This window comes from Rhamphochromis sp. 'chilingali' (genome assembly GCF_963969265.1).
Source record: "Rhamphochromis sp. 'chilingali' genome assembly, chromosome: 6".
Classification (NCBI taxonomy): domain Eukaryota; kingdom Metazoa; phylum Chordata; class Actinopteri; order Cichliformes; family Cichlidae; genus Rhamphochromis; species Rhamphochromis sp. 'chilingali'.
The window spans coordinates 14191350-14217377 of NC_137933.1; the positions used below are offsets into that span (position 1 = coordinate 14191350).

A 26028-nucleotide genomic window follows, 5' to 3' on the forward strand; every position below is an offset into this window, starting at 1 on the left:
AAAGCAAAAAGTTGAGTTTGTACAATTCTAATAAGTCAATATTTGGTGTGACCATCTTTATTCTTCAACACAGCCTGAACTCTCTTATTTAGCTTTCTTGTAATCTCTTTGAGTAATCTCCAGGAATAGTTCTCTGGGCTTCTTGAAGGACATTCAAAGCTCTTCTTTCAAAGTTCTTCCAACTTTTGGACTGTACTGTCAAGATGATCCCACACTGTTTCAACAGCTTTGAGGTCCGGGCACTTGGGAGGCCAATCCATGACTGTTGTACCTCTTGACGTTTGTACTTACCGATGAACCAAAAAACCTAAAGTTTCAGATTTGTACTCATCACTCCCAAATACCTGTTGGTCCAGATTTTTGGTCCAGTTCTTGTGTAATTTGGCATACCTGTACCCCTTCCTCAATAATGACTTCTTGACAGCCACCTTTTCACTGAAGTTGTTTCTGAGGAAAGTTCATTCACTTCCTCAAGTTTCTAAGAACATCTGCACAGCATACCAAGATATGAAAAGTGCTTGGCTATATATGGAAATCACCTTGTTGGTGAAGAATAACAGTTTTATACCCATTAAACTTTACTATCTTTCACTTTTTTTGTAGATTGTATATTTGATAGACTGCTAGTAACAAGGTGCATAAAGATACACTTTAAAATTGTCTCTTTGCTAAGTTGTCTGTTATGTGTAGACACAACACTGGTTCAACCCTTGAGGTGCATTTTTTTATTTCGTATGTGCATTTTCACTCGCTGGGCCCATGTCCTGGAGCTGCGGTTTGTTTCGAAGGGGACTGGCGGCGGCTCCCGGGCCTGGCTGATCCCCATGTACTACATAGAGGTGAAGAAGTGAAAGAATCGAAAAGGGGAGGGAGGCTGGGGCACGAAAACCTTGTCGAACTGGGGGATCATATACAGATAAGAATCGGAAGGAGCGTGTTTGGAGGTCCCGCTCCTGAAATTCAGATACTTTATCTCCAAACCAAACAGAAAAGAAAACAACACATAAACAGGAGTGTAGAGTGAAAAAGAAGCCAATGTTCAAAGAAATCTCTGTAAGACCTCCATTAAGACTGGACAACTACTGCTCAAGAACACTTTAAAAAAAATACAAGAAATCTGGCTCTTTGTAAGAAAAATATGAAAAATGATGGTTGGCTCCAGACTTTGTACTGCACAAGTCCAAGAACAGAAAACATTGTCTGAAACTGTTTAGAGCAGACTGAAAATTTGCTTTTGATTACTTGTACATACCATGATGTCAATATTTGAAAATTTGTTCATATTTAATAGGAACAACCAGCACATTAAGAAAGAAATAAGTAAAAGAACTTTAAGTGCTTTGGCGAAGACTTCAGTACATGTGACCGTTTTAACCAACAAAGGACAAGCCGGTGATGAAAGCATTTGTTCCACTTTTCGAAGGACCTGAAAGCACAGACTGAACATACTTGTAAGATGGGTTAATCCCACAACTGTCTACAGATGTTTACCAGCAAGCGTACATATTTTTTCCCATTCTGTGCTAAAATTCAGCAAAGATGAACGTGATAAAGCAGAGAGTATTCACGTCATATTAACCTTTACCATCAACCTGTGCTGTTCCTGCACATTTACTGCAGTTACTGAGCACATGTTGATCAGCACTCAAAGAACTTTCTGTCTCTCCTTCTGCTCCGGTCCCACGGAGGAGCCCTTTGAAAGATTTGTTTTGCATTTTCATAAATGATATCTCTTTGTGTGAGAAATGTCGAAACGCTGTTGTTTGGTCTATGTGAACATTTGTCAGAATGATATCAGTGCGAGAGAATTCCTCAAATCCCTGGATATTGTGAAAAGAGAACAACCATTTGTTTTGCCAGTGTTGTTGTTTATTGGAGCTGCGGCCTCTTTCCTCCTTTTCTCTCGCTCTCTCTCTTTTGCTTGGTCTTCGGTCTCTTTCGAGATCTCTTTCCTCATCTCGGTTTCTCACACACATGCTGTCTGTCTTATTTTTGTTTCAAACAGACACGCACATGCGCAGTACGTGTTACGGCGGCTACAAGCGAGGGCAGTGTGTTAAGCCTCTCTTTGGGGCTGTGACCAAGTCGGAGTGCTGCTGTGCCAGCACAGAATACGCCTACGGAGAGCCCTGCCAACCGTGCCCACCACAAAGCTCTGGTACGGCTATTCAAATTGCCCCAACCTTTACACATATAGAACCACCTCCTGCTGCTTGACAGATGCAAACGCAGACAGACACAGTTTGCGCAAAATTCGAAACACACCCGTTGATGTGAGGATGACCAAATGAAACACTGCATCTCCTCTGCATGCCAGCTTAGATTTCACAAAAATATGAAGTTAAGTTGTTTGACGGTGATTCCCGCAGTTTGGAAACACTGACAGCCACCAAACACACACACAAACCCATGTCCACAACCACACACACACACACATAATCCAGTCACTTCTCATTAGTTGTGCCAATTAAGGTTTCGGTATCAAAAGATGCCAGAGCTGCACCACATTAAGAGCCTGTTTTGTACACATCTAAGCTAAATGAGAAAGCGTGTAAATGGATAATGACATGGTATTAAATGGCTTTTGGCAAATGTGATATTACTTCTTTTGCTGTTGTTGCTGCTGCTTTTTTCAAGCAAATTGTGGTGTGTGTGTTTGTAGCCGAGTTCCTGGCTCTGTGCCCCACTGGCATCGGAACGACCGGTGATGGACGAGGTAATGTAATACATAAGCTCAAACCACTGACAACCTTGAAACCAAGTGGTGCTGCGCATATTTAAGAGGGGTTTTTTTTAGAGTTTGTTGGTTTTTTTTCCTGCAGATATGTTCAGCGGTTTATTGTTTTTGCAGATATTAATGAGTGTGCCCTCGACCCTGACATCTGTCAGAACGGAGTATGTGAGAACATGCTGAGGACGTACAAATGCACCTGCAATGAAGGTTTTGAAGTAGACCTGACAGGGAAAAGCTGTGTTGGTGGGTGGACTGTTCTGTAATGTCCTTGTCTACAGCTTTGATCTCAAAAGCCAGTGTCGTCACGCGTCCCTGTCTGTGATTTCAGATATCGATGAGTGTCTGATGAACCGGCTGCTCTGCGAAAATGGTCAGTGCCGGAACACGCCGGGGAGTTTCTCCTGCCAGTGTTCGACGGGATTTCGCTTTGATCCCGAGACAGACGTCTGCGAGGGTCAGAGACCCCTTCATTCCCTTGTGCGGCGCAGTGTAGCTGCATCTGCCGTGTCTCAGATTTGTTGTCTCATTTTTGTGTCCCACAGATGTCAATGAGTGTGAGTCTAGCCCTTGTATAAATGGGGACTGTGTGAACAGCCAAGGGTCCTTTGTGTGCTTGTGTTCAGCGGGTAGCTCCCTGGACAGCACCGGGCTGGAGTGCATAGGTAAGTATTATACCAATACATTACCAATAGATTTTTTGTGTATTTGAAAAAAAGTTTAAAAAAGGTACACTGTAGTATGGATTGATTCAGTCCTACCAATTATAATTAGATCATTATAGATGAAAAATGAAAATTTGCTTCACTTTTGCTGAACCTTAACCCAATGCATCGCCCCTAAATTAGTGCTACGCCAGTGCTTGTAAGCCAATCAGCACATTCCTTTTTTTCCAACGATCAAAGGAGATTAATTGAATGTAAACGATATTATGCACTGTGTCATACTGTATATAAAGCCAAATCCAAGTTACTTCATGTAAACTGATTATCTAGTAACTCTGAGGTCTGTTTGATAAACCAGAGACTATTAAGAGCACTTGCTGGCTGAAGATGATCAATGATCGGTGTGAGGTCAACATCAACGGGGCCACACTGAAATCCCACTGCTGTGCCACACTGGGAGAAGCCTGGAACAGCCCCTGTGCCAAATGTGAAAAAGGTGGACAATCGCTGATTTTTTTAGATATGAGTTTATGTTATATAGTTTTTATTTTAACCGATGACTTCATTGATTTGGACCGTGTTATGTGCCCTTCTTTGTTTAGATCCGATCTGCAGTAGAGGCTTTGCTAGAGTCAAAGGAAACGTCTGTGAGGGTAAGTGCTGCTTTGATGCTGGGTTCTGGAAAATCAGACTTCCACTCTTATTCCTGTAATGTTCAGATTGATGATGCTTTTTTTCTCTGCTTACCTTCAGATGTGGATGAGTGTCAGGTATTTCCTGGAGTGTGCATCAATGGCAAATGCGTCAACACACCGGGCTCCTTTTACTGCCAGTGTCCTCCAGGAATGACTGTTGACATGAGTGGCAGGATGTGCATCGGTAGTAGCTGTCCTTTATACTTGTGCAATCTATAGCGCGTCATAGTCTTATATCAAATACATGTTAAATGTGTGTTTGTGACATCCAGACCTGCGCACGGAGCAGTGCTACCTCACTCATGAGGATGAGCGCTGCGGGACTCCTATCCCGGGGCGGCACCGTGTAGATGCCTGCTGCTGCTCAGTGGGTGTGGCCTGGGGCCCTGAATGCGATGAATGCCCGGAAAAAGGCACTCCGGAATTTAACCAGCTCTGTCCTCGGGGCCGAGGTTTCTCGCACAGGGGTGACTTCATTAACGGCAGGCCCTTCCTTAAAGGTGTGGCACTGTTCACAAATAGCAAAGACTGCTATTGGTTGTTGCATCAACTACCTCTCACCTGTGTCTTTAATCTCTCTGTTCTGCACCTCAGATATAAACGAATGCAGGATGATAAGCACGCTGTGCTCCAATGGGAGGTGCAGAAACACTATTGGTAGCTTTCGTTGTCGCTGTGATAACGGCTATGCTCTGGACTCTGATGAGAGGAATTGTACTGGTGAGTAGAACTGAAGCTGATTGGTCATATCATTTGGTCAAGGCATGAAAGCATTAAAATAAATTCTTAATTTATTGTTATTGTAGTTTATACAGGGTGGGCCATTTATTGTTTTTCTTGTGACATTACCAATAAGTGATGTGTCACATGGCCCTCTTCCTATTGAGAAAACAAAAGTTGTATCCAAGATGGCCGACTTCTAAATGGCCACCATGGTCACCACCCATCTTGAGGAGTTTGCCCCCTCACATATACTAATGTGCCACAAACAGGACTTTAATATCACCAACCATTCCCATGTTATTACGGTGTATCCATATAAATGGCCCGCCCTGTTCAACCTCTGATTCAACCTCTATATTTAAACAGCGAGCGTCTGTAGGGCATTTGCTTATTTAAGCGTTCTGCTTTCTTCTGATTGGCTGCCCCTCAGCTGGCTTCCACAAACAATACCCATTACTCAGGAGCAACATCTCCTCCTCATTGTAAAATAAACTCTTAGATAGTTTCTTAATGGATTACTTGATGGGCTCTGGTCACACACTGATCAGCATGTTTCAGTATTTCTCACATATATGAAAGAATGATTTACTGAACATTTTTGACAGCTAATCTGTAATGAAAATAATCTTTAGCTACAATTAAAATTCTATTGTTGACTGGAGTATGTCAGCTGCTCCATTATGTCTCTGCAAGTCTAACCATCCTTCATCAGTTCCGCTTTCTCTGAATCCCTCTGCCAGCACTAATTACAACAAAGTGTTGCAAAGACATTGCCTCCATTCATCTCATTCAGTCTAATGGGAGTCTGGCTAGCTTTGGGGACTTGTTGGAGCCGGTCCTTGCAGTCTGGTTAGCTACATTGCAACACTGTGCACACATCACTTTAGGTTTAAATGCCTTTAAGTTCTATTTCTTTATTCTGAAATAATTTATAGGCCCAGACAGAGTAAATGATATCTGGGACCCTTTAACCCCATATGAGGGAAATCCCAGCCCAAATGGTTTGAGTTAAGTGTTTCAAAATGTGGATTCAAGTCAAAAGGGATCAGACCTTTAGCTTTCATTGGCCCTTTAATCTTATTGTATACTTTAACTTTCATGTAGTCGACTATTTTTAAGCGTTCTGTGCTTTGATATGTTAATTTGCCCTCCGCTTAAAATAAATTCTCTATTTTATTTATTTTTTACTTATGTTACAATAAATAAATACATTAAATATGCTCTCTTTACTCGTGAATGTTAGTGCAGTTTTATGGATAATATCTAACTTGCTGCATTGTTCTGTTCCTTTCTTATAGACATCGATGAGTGCCGCATCTCACCGGACCTGTGCGGACCGGGCACCTGCATGAACACGCCTGGAGATTTTGAGTGCGAGTGCTTTGAAGGATACGAGAGTGGCTTCATGATGATGAAAAACTGCATGGGTGAGCACTGAATCCCCACACAGCAGTACCTGAGGATTCAGACTATGCATACCCCCTCATCTTCATATGATCCGGTTCAGTAATATGCAGAGACGACAGCATGCTTTCATGTGAAATCATTTCATCTGTCAGGACATAACTGAGTAATTTGATGTCCTTAACAGCTCTCTCATATACCCTGTTAAAGGGACAATGTCTGAGTGGAGCACAGCCAGGTTGAAAAGTATAGTGACGGCCTGCCACCTCCTTCACGTCCCCCCCATGGGTCATAATCTCTGGATGAGGTGCCTAGGCTTGTATGCCAGACCAGGACCTCACTGTTGAAGAAGATGATGTAATCGAAATGAAATGAAAGTTTCGTTCACTTAATTTCAGTCCCCGCGGGGTGTTGAAAGCATCTAGTCTGGGCAGCCCAATGTGGTCACAACTGCTTGACAAAGCTAGTCCATAATAGCTCTTTATTAAATGCTATACTTGACCTGCACGCGAAGGACCCGCACACAATCAGCTGCCCAACCAAAATGAATTTTATTTGAAGCTTCAAGTTCTAATACTCTAGTGAAAAAATGGTCTATTTCTGTTCTGGTCTGCCTTTTTATGCCGTTTGATTAAATATCTTGGAAAAGTCATACAAACAAAATGGTGAGAGTCAATAATTTTGTTGGTGAAGAGCCGTAATTAGCCAGAAATTGGCAAAGCAAAATTTACTGCTGTGGCAAAAAAGCAGCTGGAAATGGAAATAATGTGGGCAGAACTACAATCATAAACTGGTGGTACTGAATGGGTTTGCAGGCTGACTGAAATAACGTAATCATGCCGTTATATTGACTGAGATATAACAAGTACTTTGTGACTGCCAGTCCCACGGTCTTTGTTAAAATGGAAACAGAACTTCTGAAGTTGTCAGTCCGGTGGGTTTCTATGGTGAAGCAAACACGTGCACAGACTAATGTTGCCTCGATTGCCGATGGCTAGCGCTGAATGGCTGTACTTGCATCATTGTGTCTACTGTGTGTTCTGCCATCCCCAGACATCGATGAGTGTGAGAGAAACCCTCTGTTGTGTCGAGGAGGTGAGTGCATGAACACAGAGGGCAGCTTCCAGTGCGCGTGTCCGGAGGGACACGAGGTCGCCCCCGATGGATCGGCCTGTTTAGGTGAGTGTTGAGAGAGAAGAGAGTCTCTTCCTCTTTCCTGTTTTTCTCCCTTCATTGATTACTGCACATTAGGCCCTTTCTACTGTATTTTCTTTGGATCCTTGGATTGACTTGGATCATGCTGTGTGTGGGCTCATTAGAGAGCGTTTGTGTCCTTAGATAGATGGGCAGACATGAACTCTGGGCCAATGTGCTCTCCTATATGCTGACATTCTTGCAGTCGTTGAGAAATAAACTAATATGATGTTTTTTTGTCTTTACAGACATCAATGAATGTGAGTTGAGCGACAGGCTGTGCAAGCATGGTCAGTGCGTGAATATGATCGGCCGGTACCAGTGTTCCTGCGACACAGGATACAAATCTACTGAGAACAGACTGGAGTGCGTCGGTATGTTCTGACTGTCACGTGACTGTGTTTTAAAGAATAGATTTTATTTCGATTTTTGCCAACAGTATGTGTGTTTTGTCTGCCGCTTAGACATTGACGAGTGTACCATTGAGAACGGTGGCTGTGAGACTTTCTGCACCAACTCAGAGGGGAGCTATGAATGTAGCTGCCAATCTGGGTACGCCCTGATGCCCGATCTAAGAAGCTGTACTGGTGAGTAGCTGCGTTACCTGTCTGTCGTTGTCTTACAGTTGGCATTTTTTGTACACTGCATGGAAAATGTAAAGAAAATACCCTCAATTTTTGTGTTTACATCAAAAAGCCTGCATGTACAATACAAAGACGTGGCTGTGACTTGGCTGGCACATGTTTAAAGAAAGCTCACACTGAGCCGGGTTATGGTGCCAGAATTTTTTTTGGAGAATGAGTGCAGGTTTCAGGCGCTGCTTATAGACTCACTCCTGTGATGCTTATTCCTTTAATTAACAGAGACGGATTTACAGACAGAGATCCAGGCAATAGAGGGGTTAATTGGAGAGAACTGTTCAGTTTCTTGCAGAAGTGCTGTCCTGAATTGAACTTGCTTATTTATGAGAGACAAAGTAAATTCAGTCCTGACTTCCTCTTTGAAGCTGATGTGTGCTTTTCCCTCATTGTTTGCATACCTAGCTTTAAAATATGTTTTTTTTTCTTTCCCTCTTGTCCCTCTCTTTTCTATTCCTATTTCCTTTCTGCTTTCTCCAATCTGCAGATATCGATGAGTGTGAAGAAAGCCCAGACATCTGTGACGGGGGCCAGTGTACAAACACACCAGGGACTTATCAGTGTCTGTGCTTTGATGGCTTCATGTCATCCGAGGATATGAAGACCTGCCTGGGTAACGGACGTTCTTTTTATAGCCCAAATAAAACACTGCAATTGTAGCTCTGCGCTTATTAGATCCAGGGGATTCTCGCATTTACTGAAACTACATAATGAGCATCTTCAGGGTTATCCAAGATATGAGTCATGAGAATAAGTCTTAAATGACTCAGATCAATGAGTCTGTGTATGAGAAAACGGGGCAAGTGCTGTTGTTGATTTATAAAATAGTGAACATTGTGTTAGCCGGAGGAATGTGTGACATTTAGACGTCTGGTTCCACTGAGTGAGAAAACAAAGAACCAACTTCTAAATGGATCTGCACAAGCTGACTGTTATTGCTGTATTTATTTAAAGTAAATGTTTTAAAGCCTCAGTGTAGCTCATGATGTAATTTTTTGTGCTTTCCTAACACCCATGTTATAGCTTATTTAAAACCATTTTTTTTTGGCTGGCTGAACATACAAAAGCGAATTCATCTCTATTAACTGCCATTAACCTTTCCTTTATTGTATTCATTTTAAGCAAGTTCTGGATTTTTATTTTTTTAAATGGCATCGCTCTGTTCTTACCTCACCTCATAGATGTGGATGAGTGCGAGTTAAACCCGAACATCTGTCTGAGTGGGAACTGCGAGAACACCAAGGGATCCTTCATTTGTCACTGCGACCTGGGCTACTCTGTACGCAAGGGAACCACAGGCTGCACAGGTGAGTGAAACAAGCACACACAAGCATACAAACCCACCAAACCAAAATGCTCTAACTGTGGGGGAAAATGAACAGAAGTGAAAGAACGGTGAGTCAGTCGGAGCCGGCTACTAATTAATCAGTGTGGAAAGAGTGTGTGTGTGTGTGTGTGTGTGTGTGTGTGTGTGTGTGTGTGTGTGTGTGTGTGTGTGTGTGTGTGTGTGTGTGTGTGAGAGACGTTGTTTAACAGCAGCAGTGAAAACAAGTTGAAGAGAGGTCAGAAATGAGAAGACCCGGGGAGAATGCCTGTCTAACCCGAAGCAGCTCTAACATTACTCATCACCATTCGAAAGCTGCTGTCTGAGTTGATAAGAAACACGCTCACACATACACACACACACACTCACGTGTGCAGACAAACATGCAGCATCGTTAACAGCAGCAGGAGCAGTGAGGTCACCGTCTTCCATCTAATGCATGCATCATTTTGCACCTTTGTTTATTCTTTTGTTGCTCTTTCATTAGGGTCAGTTAAACATTACGTGATGGTTGGAAGAGTTCGGCAGCACGTAATCACCTGTAACGTCTCCAGAACACATAAATACAATGTCTGTCCGTCCGCTAGAGTCTTTTGCTAGTTTGGACTCGCCTCTCGTCTAGAAAAAATTAAGTCTTGATTGATGAGGCTACTTAAAAAGTGTGCGGTCGAAGGCTAGTTGTGACTTTGGCCGGTGATTTCTTTTAATCTAACACACTCAGCAGCAGCAGCAGCAGCAGCAGCAGTGCATTTTCTTCAGACGCAAATAAACAGGTTTTTCTGAACTGTTACACCTCCACCTTCTCCACACACACACACACACACACACACACACACACACACACACACACACACACACACACACACACACACACACACACACACACACACACTTGCAAACACATAACTCCTGCTCATTCTAATCCCATTTAAATGTTCATACAGTATTTTCCTTGTTTTCCCCGAGGCTGCAGCAAAAGCAGCCGGTTCTGATTCACAGCTTTGGAATTTCAGCCCCAGACCAGGGAATCGAGATGCTAATTCCTCTCGGACAGGCATGATGTCTTCTTATACACAAGAAACAAAACCTGCTACTCTTTCTTTTGGAAAAAGGTCTCCACTAAATAAAAAAATTCGGACAATGAAATTCACAAAAAATTGGTTGCTATTGTTCAGCTGCCTCATGCGACCTTGTTGGCATGCAGGGACTAAACCTTCTTGTGCGTGTGTGTGTCTGTGTGTGCGAGTGTTAATGAGTGAGCGGTGCTCTTAAGCCCAGATATGATCCAGCTGTTTATGTGGCTCCCACAAGAATTATTTTTGTTTTTATTCCACAACATTGAGAACTCAGGGGCAGGGTGTGAGTATCTTGAGCGTACACTCAAGCACTTTTGCATCTCTACATGTGTATTGGAAAGTTGGGGCCTGGGTGGAGATGTATTGGTAGAGTTTACAAGCATGGAAGCATCTTAAAGGGGGTGATCATTATCAGAATTGTTGTCTTTATCGTCTCTCAGCTAAATGACAAAACAATGAAACAATTCTTGCTTTAACAATGTGTTGAAGCAAGACCATGCAACTTTGACAATAACAAGTTACACTATCTGTCATTTGAAAGTGAGAACTTAGATTCCAAAGAGTCAGTTGGTCAGTTTTTACTACTGCAGCCGAAAGGTCAGATTGGCTATATTTTAATTCCCAATCTAATCGTGTTATTAACCATATATGGTATGACCAGCAGCTTTCGCTGGCTAGTGCTTATTGTTATCAAACTTAACATGAATATGACTTTAAACATGGGCTGCATGCTAGCAAGATGGATGCAGCCACAATTTCAGTTTGTGCTGTTTTCAGTTTGAGTGATAAAGGTTAGATTGGTACTTAGTGCTTTTCTTATTTAACTGAGCACTCAAAATGCTTTTTACTACAAGCCTCATTCACTCAGTCACACACTATTCAATTCAATTTTATTTATACAGCGCCAAATCAGAACAACAGTCGCCTCAAGGAGCTTTATATTGTAAGGTAGACCCTACAATAATACATACAGAGAAAAATCCAACAATCATATGGCCTCCTATGAACAAGCACTTTGGCGACAGTGGGAAGGAAAAACTCCCTTTTAACAAGAAGGAAGCTCTGGGAGAACCAGGCTCAGGGAGGGGCGGGGCCATCTAATTCAACCAGTTGGGTTGAGAGAAGGAAGACAGGAAAAAAGACATGCTGTGGAAGAGAGACAGAGATTAATAACACATATTCATACAAACACTTTTTTCTATATAATCACCTTCTCTTAACAGTCACACACACTCATGCTCATGGATGAGGCAAATCGAGATTCAGTAACTTGCTCAAGGAAACTTCAGCACACAGCCTGGAGTAGGCGCAACTAGTCTTCCAGTTGGTACCTCCTGAACCACAGCCACCCCAGGAGCTCCTATGGTTTATGGTTCAAATAGATTTAGAAATTGGGTATAAAATAAATAAGGTGTATCAACTTGAAAAGATGAGAGTATCTCATAGACAGTATCAAAGATGGATTTAACTCCTGTGATTTCATTTATTGGTTTCTGAAGTCGTGTTCTGAAGCCTTGAGAGAAGTATTTCTGCTGTCACTATCTTGGTGAGCAGTAATTAAAAAAAAAAATAAAAAAATAAAAGGAAGTTATTGAGAAGTTATTAGGAGTTTCTTTCCACAGGTAATCCTACATTTTAGGAAAATAATCTTTTATTCATTTTTTTTAGTCAAAATCAGTGAGTCCATAATCTCAAGTCTTTAAAGAGGTCAAGATGGAACATTGTTTTCCCTTTAGGACTGGAAATGTTTCTTTTTTCCCCTCAACCACAGGTATCATCGTCTCCTTCAGATAGAGTGCAGGTTTAAGGCACTTCCACATTGGCTTCATTTTCCAACCTGGAAGCTATTTCCATGTTTTGTACAATGACTAAAACTCTGGTTTCGCTTTATGTTTTGGCTTCTTCTGCTCCTGTGCCAGTGTTGATGTGGAGGTTTTTACCCTTCAGCTGTAAAAGGCTCATGGGGAGTTGTCGTCACCCTGCTGGGCGGCTGGCCAACATGAACACCCAAGTTTGTGAATGCGGTACCTTGAGAACGAATGTTACCGCTGGGGTTTCTTTAGATTTATGTGCTTTTGAATGTATAAATGATGGGTTTTGGGTCTAAAAAAGGGAAAATAAGAGTAGAGCTGCATTATTTTTAATCACCAGCAGGGGCAGACTCTCCTAGTTGCAAAAAAGCTTCTGATTGCATAGAAATCTATGAGAAAAAACACCCCCCCGATCATGTGCTCTTTGACTTGGGTAAACACTTTCCCAAAGACTTTATGGGCTCATAACCAATACGATGTAACAGTGGCTCTGTCTTTTGTACTGTGTATGGTCTGACGCAGCTTCAAACAGCCGATGATGGATGGCACTTTTGGCACTGGCACTTCCAGTGTGTGAATGTGTGTGTGAATGGGTGAATGACTGGTTGTGTAAAGCGCTTTGGGGTCCTTAGGGACTTGTAAAGCGCTATACAAATACAGGCCATTTACCATTTACCATTTACCATTCTGCTTTGGCATCATTATTCCACGCTGGCTTTAGTTTAGTTTTAGTTTTTCACGACTCTTATTTTTAACATGATAATATTTGTCTTTGTAAATGATTCCCTTGTACTCTTGCTTTGATTATTTGACTAGTAGATCATGGTGATTAAAACAGTAAAAAGGCTTCAAAAACATGTTAGTGGTGGTACATAAAGTAGAGGCAGATCCTTCAAATGCAGTATTAAGTATTAAGAGAATGCGGCACGTTAATATGGCAAATACATAAATGGTAAATGCTTGACAGTTGTCAAAACATGTTGGAATAAAACGAGACAAGAGGACACTCAGATAAACTGGCAGTCAGGCATGCAAACACACTAACAGCCAGCTAAGCAGCCATGTATAGGCAAATGTGTAATTCGCAACTTTTTTTCATCTGTCAAACACTGTCCTAGTTCATTCAGCCCTCTTTTTTGACCGATGACACGCTTCTCACATGCAGCAATCTTTGTTTGCATTGTGTGTGTATGTGTGTGTGTGCGTGTGTTTGTGTTCTTTCTTTCATCAAAGGCTTGGAGGAGCTGATCATTAGTTTTGCCTGTAATCCAGGGAGATTCGTTTGCCGCAAGCCCTCATATTAACCTTGTAATCAAATGTAATGAAAATATGCCATACCCTGTCCTTAGGAAGACTGTAAACCAGCAGCGCTAATCTCTAATTGACTGTGTCTTGAATTACTACCCTCACAAAGACAGACACACGCAGAGAGGAGTGTGTCTCATTCCCTGATAGGTCGTAAAAAATTGAGTTCTCAGCATGGTTTCCCTTGAAGTACATGAAGGGAACGTGAACTAACTAACTTGTACGCTCTTGCTATTAAAGCTCCACCTCTAGCTCAGGCCTCAGTCTTTGAGTGAGGCTACAGCCACACTCAAAGAGATCCTTATTGGTTCCACCCCACAGGATTTAATCAACTTTTTGGGAAGGGCAGATATTAATAATATTCACTAATTGCTCCCATTAATTTTTATTGCTCATTTATTAGAATCTTGAGTGGCAAACAGTAGGTCTGTACATTCAGAGAATAGATTACCCCGAATATTTCATTGGTTGGGAGATATTATTGTCATGGTTTTGCTGTGAAGGAATGTTTATTTGTAGAGTTGGCACATCACACTTTTACCACATCACATTTAAAGAAATTATGTTTTGGAAAGATTAAATTTCCACACTTGACATCTGGGGCGGTGAGAAACCCAAACATGAACATTAAAGGGGGGGCGGGGGTCGTAATGTGCTGTTCCAGAAGCTTCACATTAGAGGTGCAAAGTCTGTGGGTAAAAGGAGGTATCTTTGCCTAAAATAACCTGCGAGGACTAGTTCAGACGGTGCAGACAGAACAAGGCCTCAGCGTTAGGCCTTCGTTCCACCTCTTAGCCGTTTTACAGCTCTCAGGACACACTTGAATGACGAAAATCCAGAGACCTGCTGCGCTCATTAAACCTTTGTAGCAAGGCCATTAGTATCAGAGATCATGAGAATGCCTCGTTGCCTTGTGCTCTGAAATACAGAGACAGTGAGCCAGAAAGACCTAGCCCTGTCTTCTCCTGCTGCTATCTTTATACAAATCAAACCAAGCATCAACTCACTCTACAGCGCCAAGAACCCAACTGGAATGAGAAAGCAGACCTTAATCATTGGACCATCAGACCTGTGTCTATTTTTCTTTATGTTGTTTCTTGTTCTCTCTTTGTCAGATATCAATGAGTGTGAAATCGGAGCCCATAATTGCGATAGACATGCAACCTGCACCAACACAGCCGGCAGTTTCAAGTGTAGTTGTGCTCCGGGGTGGATTGGCAGTGGTCTCAAATGTACAGGTAAGGCTGATGGCCTGGAATGCGCAAGTAAATGGTAAAAATACATGAACCATCTGAAATGAATGAGCTTGTGTATGAGATGCGCAATTGCGAAAAGCGAACCTGTGCTTTTGGCTATCGTCTTTACTTTGATATTGATTTAATACTGCAAGGCTTATCCTCAATATTTGGATGAATTCGGTTACGTTTGCAGGAATGTAATCGTTTGTTGTGTTTCAGACCTGGATGAATGCTCAAATGGGACACATATGTGCAGCAACAATGCTGACTGTCTCAACACCATGGGCTCTTATCGATGCGTGTGCAAGGATGGATTCTCTGGAGATGGATTCTCTTGCTCAGGTCACACATACAAAATCAGTTTCTTAATCCACACTTCAGCCCTTTAAAAGATCCACGGATGTATTTTGTGCTTACTGACTCTGTGTGGGTGTGTGACTGCAGATAGCGATGAGTGCGCAGAGAACGGCAACCTGTGTGAAAACGGCCACTGTCTGAATCTGCCAGGAGGCTTCCGCTGTGAATGTGACATGGGCTTCATCACCACTGCTGACGGCAAGGCCTGTGAGGGTAAGGCAATACAACACAGACTATCATAGTTCCCAGGATTTGAATGGGTGCCCGCATCCTAAATTATGTTGACAGTTTCAAAAAACAAAACCCAAAAATTGCCCGGTGCTATTTGTTTGTTTTGTTTTCCTGTTTATGGAAATAGCAGATCCAAACAGATGCTGCCTACTAATTATATGGATTTTTGGACATCAAAGAGCACAATATGCTGAGCATTAATGTGATTTAGGCTGTGAGAACATTTCGAAGGACTGACAATAACAGTGGAACTCGCCTTGATTTTCTGTTCACGTTTGCTTGATAATTTAGTGTTTCAACATCACGCTTCTGAAACTTGAAGCACACATCACAGCGTGCGAGCTCGTAACTACGAGATGTTTATCTGACTCAGGAGTGTATATCAGTTGTGCAATTGCTACAATTTGGTTAAAGGTTGTATCTAAGCTTTGTGATGGAGATAAAAATGAACTGAGTGGAAGGAATTCTTTGAAAAAACCGGTCCAAACATTATTTCCTGCTTACAGTGTAATTCCTTGTAGCATAAAAAGGCTACATATTAGAATTGTAATGAAAGGCTGCTCTAAAAACAGTCTTATTCTTAAAATTAGTGCTTGAGATGCACAAGCTGCTTACACAACATACAGCTGTGGACAGAATTTTACTCATCGTAGGCATAAATTGTAATTTTGAGCTTTTGGCGATTTCTTTGAACGGTTCTTTTGCCAGGGTGGAATGATTGTACAGCGTACACCTTTAATGACCCAAGCAAGAATTAGGTGCACAATTTTCAATTTACTTTTTTGTTTTTCTAATACACACAGGGCCAAACTTATACATACAGACCCAAGACCTTATACATAGACCCCCACTAACATGTTGTTAAATGTCTCTTAGCAAGTTGCAACTTGACCAGATGCTTGTCAAAAATTGGAAGAGTTCATTTAAATTGGTTGGCACATTCTTGACTTTTAAATGTAGTCCATATATTTCCGATAAAGAGGAGGTCAGGGCTTTGGGAAAGACATTCCAGAAGCCTAATGTCAGCCTGCTTTAGTCATTCCAAAACCAGTTTGGATTTATGTTCAAGATCATTGTTGTTTTGAAGGATACCATTGTGTCCAACTTTCAACGGTCTAGCTGTTGTAGTCCAGCTTCTTCATTATTCCACCACTTTGTGCAGCATACCAGTACCATTGCTGGCAAAACATCTCCAGAGTATGAGCATTACGCTACCACCACCATGCTTATCAGCTGTTTTCTTAGGTTTGAAGGCCTTTACTCTTCCAAACATACCTCTTACCATTATGGCCAAAAAGCTTAAAGATTTTTCTCCAGAAGGCAGTGACGCTGGTGTTCCAACAGTTTCCAGTTCATGACACACTTGAGCCTGGAAAGTTCCCAGGTTGTTCTTGAAATACTAACCAATTTACAAGTTACAGAAGTGGTGACAAATCAGAATAACTTGCATACAGTTGTTTGAACTGATAATCTTAGAGTCTGCACTTGTTTAGAAATGGCTTCAAGAGACCTTCGCAACTTGTGTAAATCTGCAGTTCTCCCTTTTACATCTTCACTGAATTCCTTGCACTTTCCCATTTTTCTCAGTTTTAAATGAGCAGTGTCAAACAAATGCTTTTTATGCTGGCAACTACCGGAAACTACCGGTTGTATTAAATTACAATCACTAAACAGAAGATAATATGTCAATTTAAAAGACATGGTAGAACCTTCAGCACCACTCATATTTTTTTAAAACCCCTCTGTGGATTAGAGTAAATCCCAAAACAATTTAAACCAGTGAAACCAGTTATTGGTTTTTAAAGCCATTAAAGATGTGTGTACAGTCATTTCATACTGGAAGAACAAGTTCCATGAAATCATTAAAAGTCCAAAATTACCATGACACTCATGCCAATGATGAATATAAGTCAGCTTCTGACCACAACTGTATAAATTCTGGATTCCTAACCTTCATAATATACTGACATATGATTCAGAGTTGCCATATGTGGGAATCTCAACTGCAGGCTCTTTTTTAAAGATGTTTTGATTGGGATGTATTCCGCTCATTTACTCAAAGTCTGAATAAAATATTAACTTGTTTTTAAGATTTCTTGTAAGCTGCATATGAACACATTTATAACTTGTTGCAGATGAATGCTGAGTGCAGTGATAATGCACTGCAGGATTCAATTGAAAGAGCAGACTGACCTCATTGCACTGATGTGTCAAACATCCTGAAATAACCTGTCCAGTCCTGCCTCCATCAGCTCAGTCGGAGCTGGACAGTAATGACTTGTGCAGAGTGTAATGATGTGGAAGAGCACAATTTCATAACCTTGGCTACAGTTCTGATAGTGTATGTGTGCGTATGTCTGTCTGAGTATGTCTAGAGCTGTCATTCTGTAGCAGAGGTGAGTGGCCTTCACTTCCTAAAGCCCACTGCCAGTTTTCCACCGTGATCTCATGATCCACTAATCACTCACAGCTGGCTCGCTCTTTATCTCTCTTTTTCACAGACATAGACGAATGTACCTTTGCTGACATCTGTGTCAACGGACAGTGCCAGAATATCCCGGGACTTTTCAGATGTAAATGTAGCATTGGTTATGAACTGGACAGAAGTGGAGGCAACTGCACAGGTAAGACTAGTCCAGCTCCCCTCCATGTTCCTGTGTTTAGGCCTCAGCAAACAGGGGAAATATATACAAGTGCAAAAGAAACGCAGCACATGTGTAAAGATAAGAGCTTTCATATTCTGTGATCCATCCAGTTGCTTTTGTATTGGCCAAAAAATTGAAAGCGATCATTTATATATAAAAAAATGTACTTTTTCTTTCTCAGATATCAATGAATGTGCAGACCCGACCATCTGCATTAATGGAGTGTGCGTTAATATCCCTGGAAGCTACCATTGTAACTGTCCACCAGACTTTGAACTCAATCCCACTCGAGTGGGCTGTGTAGGTGAGACTGCAACACTAAACATATTTAAAACTGTTCTTAGCTTGTTCTTTAACTAATTTCAAAGAAAAGGCTTAACCAACATAGCTGAAAATCTGTGCCTGTTTATGTGTGCGTTTGTGTGTAGACACTCGCTCTGGTAGTTGCTTTCGAGATGTTCGTTTGCGAGGAGACGCATCTGAAAATTTGGACTGCTCCAATGAGATTGGAGTTGGCGTCTCCAAAGCGTCCTGTTGCTGCTCCATGGGCAAGGGCTGGGGAAATCCATGTGAATTATGCCCGCCTGTAAACTCAAGTGAGTCATCACATTATCCTTTGTAACCACACATTATGTACTTTTTGTTTTCAGTTCAACTGCGAGGAATGTCTACTCTAGCAAGAAATACTCATGCGTGACGCACCTCCAGGAAGCCACAGCGTCTATAGCCCAAATACAGTGCATAGTTAGCTAACCTTAGCGTCTCTTTTTGGAGCTGATATACTCAGTGGCTTGTGATAGTACATGAGAAGGTAATTTATTGCTAGCATTACTTACTTTGATAAAGATTTCCACGATTCAACATTTTTGTTCATTTCAGCTGTAGGAAAGCAACACAAACATCTGAAGAATGATGGCATGATAAAATTGGAACCATGCAGTGGGTTGCATGGGTGCATCACTCAGATATAGTACCTGCTAATTAATATATACAAATAAAATGCTAGGATTTAGGAAGACTTTATCAAGTAGGCTACATTTGTGCATAAACCAATACATGTCATTTGTCAGATAAATTGATTAAAAAGTGTTCCATGAGTCTCCAAATCCATAAGCAGAGCAAAGGTGAAACACACCTCACAGTCAAACTACAGTTATGGGATAAGGCATAAGGGATAGATTAGCTATGGATTGCAACACCATTCTTTGTACCAGGATCTTCTTCTTTCAGCTGCCCCCTTTAGGGGTCACTACAGCAGCTCATCTGCCTCCATCTCACCCTATCCCTAGCATCCTCCTTTGTTATACCAACCCTACATCCATGAAACGTCTCTGTGGTCTTCCTCTTTTCATCCTCCCTGGCAGGTTCATACTCAGCATCCTTTGTCCAGTATCTCCACTATGCCTTACTGCTCAACCTGAGCTGGTCCCTCTGATTTACCATCTTATAAAGCTTCCCTTTCATTCTTGCGGCTATCCTTCTGTCACAAATCATCCCTGACATGGTTTCCACCCTGCTTGCACTCCCTTCCAGAGGTGTGGACTCGAGTCACATTAATTTTATGACTTTAGACTTGACTTGAAAAAATGTTCTAAGACTTGTGACTTGACTTGGACTTTTACACCAATGACTTGGGACTTGAATTGGACTTGAACCGGTTTACTTGAAAAGACTTGATATTTTACCCCAAATATAAAATTTAACATGCATATTATATAGAGATTGAAAATGTGACGTCATTCACGGGTAGAACCGCAAAGGATTCTGGGAACTCGTGGCAAGCGGTACTAGCGCACGCAGGCTTTCAATTAAAATCAGTCACACAGCGATAAAAAGAAACACAAAAATGTCAAGAAGCTGTTGTATTATTAACTGCAATAGCCGGTCGCATGACAGCCACGGGAAGCCGACGGGTAAAGAGATCGGTTGTTATCGGATTACGTCGTTGAAGAGAAATTGTTCAAGCCATGTTTCCGAAGTAACAAAGACGCGACGGGTGGCCTGGATTGCAGCCATTCAAAGATCAAATATAACGTCCCAGAACACTCCAGCTCACAGGTTAGTCTGCTCCAAGCATTTCTACAAAGGTCAGTCTGCTGTTGTAGTTAATGCGTCATTTTTCTTAACATAATTGGTGATATAGGTTACAAGCAAGTCTGGCGCTGAACAGAAATTGTCGCGCTATGCTCCTTTATTTATTGTGCATAAATAGTGAATTGTCCTGACACAATATTGCATTTCGCTTATGTTATTATGGTACATTGACAAAAACATATACTTTTATTCACAGGATAAAACAGGTTTTTTTGTATCACTAATTGCCCAGTACGATTACAGCATACAGTATTGTTGTCACTGCTACATTTCTGTGATGAACCAGAAATTATTTCCACTACTAATTAATTACCGTTGAGCTCAAAGGTCCTATTAATAAACGGTTAAGGAATGTGTATTTATGACGACGATTTGTGAGACTGGTAAACTTATGATACGTACGATGGTCTTTCGTTCTACACGGTGCATTTCAAGGTCCTGCACCCATCCGTCGGTAAACTGTACCTGGGCTTGTTGCAGTGACCTGAAGTTACTAAACTTCATGAGTGTATGCACTCACTCCAAGAACCGTATGATTATTAATATGCATATAAATAAAGAAGCTATTTTGTGCAAAGATGTCAACTGTAAGAATGCTGTGCATAAACATTTACTCTGCTCCATGTATGATGATATAGTGACTGCTCTGTATAAAAGTGGCACACTGCTTGATAAACAATATAAGCATAAGAAACCTAACATCAGACCTGGCTGGAAAGAACATGTATCCATGTACCATGATGAAGCTCGCATAGCTTATAAATGTTGGGCCATGGCTGGAAGGCCTAAACAAGGCCCAGAATTTGAACAGAAAAAATGTGCGAATGCCAGATATAAGTACGCTGTTCGCTTTATAACTAAAAATGAGCAAATGCTAAGAGCAGATTCTTTGGCCAGGAAAATGCTGTGTAATAATACGGCAGATTTTTGGAAAGAGGTGAAAGCTCTTAATAACTGTAAACCATCTCTACCATCAACTGTTGAAGGTGTTTCTGGGGCAGATAACATTGCAGCATTATGGAGACGGCATTACAGTGCGTTGTTTAACTGTATAAAAAGTGAACCATATGAGGACAATCTTGACATGAGTAATGACACAATAAGTGTAAGGACACATGAAGTATATGAAGCCATTCATAGGTTGTCTGATAATAAATCCTCTGGTTTGGATCACATCACTGCAGAACATTTAAAACATGCTAGTGTAAGGCTAGCTCCTCTTTTAGCACTCTGTTTCACTGGGTTTATGATTCATGGCATATTACCAGACTCAATGCTGTGTATTTTACTGGTACCAGTTATGAAGGACAAAGCTGCAAAAGTGAGCTGCTTGGATAATTACAGGCCGATTGCACTAGCCAGTATTTTATCTAAGGTGTTAGAAAGAATCTTGTTTGACAGAGTTAGTGTGTTCATCTCTTCTCTGGATATTCAGTTTGGCTTCAAAGCACGGCACTGACATGTGCATATATGCACTCAAGGAAATAGTCAGTTTGTACAGGGCTAAAAATTCATCTGTCCTCATGTCTTTCATTGATGCCTCTAAGGCTTTTGATCGAGTGAACCACAGAAAACTTTTTGATAAAATGAAGAGATGGGGAGTTCCTCAATACATCGTGAGGATTCTCTCTTACTGGTACGCTCATCAGAACATGCAGGTTAAATGGGGAAGCAGTATTTCTGCCCCCTTTGGTGTCAGCAATGGTGTTAGACGGGGTGGGATTTTGTCTCCAATTTTATTTAATTTGTATGTTGATGATTTGTCCATACAACTGAGAGCCTGTAACACTGGGTGTATATTAGGTAAAGCACTGATAAATCATCTTATGTATGCAGATGACCTGGTTGTTTTTAGTCCAAGCAGTGCTGGGTTACAGGATCTTCTTAATGTCTGTACTGAATATGGTGTGCAATATGACATTGAGTACAATGCTGCTAAAAGTGCTGTTTTGATATGTAGAACCAAGCAGGATAAACAGCTAAATTTCCCTTTGTTTAAACTGGCACAAAAAACTCTTGAAGTTCATAAAAAGGTGAAATACCTCGGTCACTTTATTACTGAGCAAATGAATGATGATGATGACATATACAGACAACGGTGTAAGCTCTATGTGCAGGCAAATACTATTGCACGCAAATTCAGCTTTTGTTCACTTCCAGTTAAAGTGGCTTTGTTTAAAGCGTATTGCACACCGCTATATACTGCCCCCTTGTGGTCATCCTACAAACAATGTAGCATGCAGAAGCTGCATGTTGCATATAATGATGCGATGAGAATCCTTTGCAGGATACCTAGAAGTGGTAGTGCCAGCCAGATGTTTGTAGCTGTGGGTGTTTGGACTTTTAAAGCACTTTTAAGGAAGCTAATGTTCAATTTTAGAGAACGACTGGATGGTTCGAGTAACAGTATAATTTTAGCACTCACAGATCCGACAGTGAGTGGTTCCCGTTACTCATCCAGTCTCAGAAAGCACTGGTTAAAGTGTTTGTGTATTTATTGATTTATTTTAAGTAATTGTGTTTTATGTATATTATGGTTTTATGTTTTTACAAATGTTTTAGATACTTATTTATATACATATATATATTTAATGGTGTATACCTTGTGTTGGGGGGGGGGGGGGGAGTGTTGTGTGTGTGTGGTTTTTTTTTTTTTTTTTTTTGTCTTGTTTTTATGGACATGAAGTCTGCCAATTAAGATTGAATTGAATTATAAAGATCCATTAGAGTGTTCATCATATCGTCCTATATCACTCTTAAATGTAGATTTAAAAATACTGTCAAAAACACTTGCTCTCAGGCTAGAGCAACATCTACCATTGTTAATTTCTCCAGATCAGACAGGTTTCGTGAAGGGTAGGCATGGTTTTTTCAACCTGCGCAGGTTTTTGAACATATTACACACCAAGTCAACTACAACCCCTGAAATTGCCTTATTACTCGATGCTGAGAAGGCATTTGACCGGGTGGAGTGGGATTATCTGTTTTATACTCTGCATAAATTTGGATTTGGCCCTAATTTCATTTCATGGATTCAGTTACTTTACTCCTCACCTATGGCACGTGTTAGAACAAATTCGTTATTCTCTTCTTATTTCCCACTTCTCCGTGGTACGAGACAAGGTTGTCCCTTATCCCCTCTTCTTTTTGCATTATCAATTGAACCACTGGCGATTAAACTGCGAGCTGACAGTTGCATTAAGGGCATCTTCAGAGGTGACCAGGAGCACAAAATATCCTTATATGCTGACGACCTCCTGCTGTATATGTCAGAGCCTTTATGCTCTCTTCCCCGTGCTCTTGCCATTTTTGAATGTTTTGGTAATATTTCAGGTTACAAGTTAAATCTGCATAAAAGTGAACTTCTCTGTGTCAACTCTATAGCCAGAAAGATTTCATTTTCAGGTTTTCAATTTAGCGTTAAATCAGGGTATGTGACCTATCTGGGGGTTAAGGTTACCCACTCATACAAAGATCTTTATGAAAGAAACTTTGTCCCGCTGCTTAAAAATACTGAGACAGATCTTCAGAGGTGGAACAATTTACCACTGTCATTAATTGGCCGCGTCAATTCTATCAAAATGAACATACTTCCCAAGTTCCTTTACTTATTTCAATGTATCCCATGCTACTTACCCAATAAGTATTTTATAACACTGAATAAGCATATCTCTGCATTTATTTGGAATGGCAAAAGTCCACGAATTCGTAAAGATTTCATGCAGAGGACTAGGCCAATGGGTGGATTAGCCTTGCCAAACTTTCAGTCTTATTATTGGGCAGCAAATATTCGTAATATGCTGTACTGGATGAGTAATGTTACTACAGAGACTCCAGCTTGGCTCCAAATTGAGTCATCCAATTGTGGCAAAATTTGCCTATCAGCTTTGTTGAGTTCAGCTCTCCCATTAGAACTATACACCTATAAACGTAACCCTTTGTTGTATGACTCGCTCAGAATCTGGGTGCAATGTAGGAAAAGGTTGGGGTTACACTTAATGTCAATTAAAGCACCTATCTGCTCAAACCATATGTTCCCACCCTCCATGATGGACTCTGCCTTTAAAATATGGGAAAGTAATGGCCTTAGAAATATCAAAGACCTTTTTGTAGATGGGATTTTTGCCTCATTCACGCAGCTCCTGAAGCAGTTTAATGTTCCTCGGCAACATTTTTTCCGCTATTTACAAATTCGTCACTTTGTAACGAGTCGATTTCCTTCATTTCCGGAACTACCTGAGGAAACTTCTTTGGATAAAATTATTAATATAAACGTTCATAAGAGAGGGGCGATTAAAGAAATCTATGCTATACTATTAGATCTTCAATCTCCTTCTCTCTTCATCCTTAAAGCACAGTGGGAGAAAGACCTTGGGATGACTATAACAGATGAGCTCTGGCAATCTTTTCTCCAGAGGGTACACTCTTCTTCGATATGTGCCAGGCATGGGCTCCTTCAATTTAAGGTCCTACACCGATTACATATCTCCAAGGAAAAGTTAGCCAAGTTCTATCCAGGAGCTGACCCTCTGTGTAACAGATGTAAAGCAGAAACAGGTTCGCTCCTTCATACCTTTTGGACATGCCCCAATCGTCATACCTATTGGGTGTCTATATTTAACACTCTGTCAGAGATGTATAACGTTAAATATGAGCCTTCTGCTCTAACGGCTATCTTTGGGGTGATACCTCAAGACATCACTTTGCCAAAATGCTATTCGAATTCTATTGCCTTTGCTTCACTTATCGCAAGGCGCCTTATACTTTTAAGATGGAAGCAGGAAGCTCCTCCCACACATGAACAGTGGCTTGCGGAGCTCATGAGGTTTTTACATTTAGAAAAGATGAGATATACACTGGCAGGTTCAACCACCAAATTTCTTAGGGCATGGCAGCCATTCTTGATGTACATGGAAACATTTAAAATGACCACCTTATCATGACCAGATACCATATCTCTATATCGCTATCATAGCTAACTGTACGCTGAATGTCCCTTATACATTTTATTTTTCTATTTGTTTGTTGTTGTTTGTTTGTTTTTTGTTGCTTTGTAGGGGTTTCTTTGGTTTGTTTGTTTGTTTTTTCCTTCTCTATTTCTGTTATCTTTTGGGGTATTGTAAATACTGAACAGCAAACTACTGTATGTTCAATGTTTTGTTGTTAACATGCTGCTGTGACTGAAAATAAAATTTATAAAAAAAGAAAAAAAGATTGAATTGAATTGAATTGAAATAAATATGCTAAGATGAGATAGCTGACTTCATCTAACTAGCAAATGTTGTCCAGGCTACGTTGGTGATACAGTTTTTTTTTAATGTGTATGATATTTTTGTCATGCGATTTTAAAGCTGGTCCTACAACCGCATCCAAGAATGACATGCAGCTTATCTCAGAACTGTCGGTGAAAATTATTCTTGGAGCTAGGTTTAATTGAGCTGCATTTTAAAGAGGTGCAATTTCACAATTTGTGTATATTTTCTAAGTTCACTATTTTGTCATGTGTTGAGAAAAACACAGATTTTAAAATTACATGGTCTAATATTTACATTTAGCATAACTGCAACATTATTTTTTCGTTTTTTTTTTAAAGACTCAAAAGGACTTGAAATTCAAAGTTTCAGACTTGTGACTTGACTCGGACTTTTACACCAGTGACTTGAGACTCGACTCTGACTTGCCTGACATTACTTGAGACTTGACTTGAGACTTGAGGATAAAGACTTGAGACTTGCAAGACAATGACTTGGTCCCACCTCTGCTCCCTTCTTCACCTCTCTACACATTTGTTTGGATGCCTGACCCCAGGTATTAAACTCACCTACCTTCACTACCTCTACTCTACTGCATGTTCACCTTTCCACCTTGCTTCTATTGACTCCTCTTCTCTCTTGTGC

At 40.9% G+C, this 26028-nt stretch overlaps 1 protein-coding gene across 2 annotated transcripts in view; it reads left to right on the forward strand.

Moving 5' to 3' along the window:
* Positions 1 to 26028, forward strand: part of fbn1 (fibrillin 1) — a 73277-nt gene that overhangs the window by 27231 nt on the left and 20018 nt on the right. For both annotated transcript variants that reach the window (XM_080884234.1, XM_080884235.1), the window contains exons 18-39: positions 2006 to 2158; positions 2663 to 2716; positions 2852 to 2977; positions 3063 to 3188; positions 3277 to 3396; positions 3755 to 3892; positions 3999 to 4049; positions 4150 to 4275; positions 4364 to 4591; positions 4686 to 4811; positions 6113 to 6241; positions 7272 to 7397; positions 7661 to 7786; positions 7877 to 7999; positions 8538 to 8663; positions 9232 to 9357; positions 14682 to 14804; positions 15024 to 15146; positions 15249 to 15374; positions 17894 to 18016; positions 18219 to 18341; positions 18466 to 18633. In XM_080884234.1, coding sequence (XP_080740360.1) covers positions 2006 to 2158; positions 2663 to 2716; positions 2852 to 2977; positions 3063 to 3188; positions 3277 to 3396; positions 3755 to 3892; positions 3999 to 4049; positions 4150 to 4275; positions 4364 to 4591; positions 4686 to 4811; positions 6113 to 6241; positions 7272 to 7397; positions 7661 to 7786; positions 7877 to 7999; positions 8538 to 8663; positions 9232 to 9357; positions 14682 to 14804; positions 15024 to 15146; positions 15249 to 15374; positions 17894 to 18016; positions 18219 to 18341; positions 18466 to 18633 — 2790 coding nt within the window. The remainder of the gene's footprint in view (positions 1 to 2005; positions 2159 to 2662; positions 2717 to 2851; positions 2978 to 3062; positions 3189 to 3276; positions 3397 to 3754; positions 3893 to 3998; positions 4050 to 4149; positions 4276 to 4363; positions 4592 to 4685; positions 4812 to 6112; positions 6242 to 7271; positions 7398 to 7660; positions 7787 to 7876; positions 8000 to 8537; positions 8664 to 9231; positions 9358 to 14681; positions 14805 to 15023; positions 15147 to 15248; positions 15375 to 17893; positions 18017 to 18218; positions 18342 to 18465; positions 18634 to 26028) is intronic.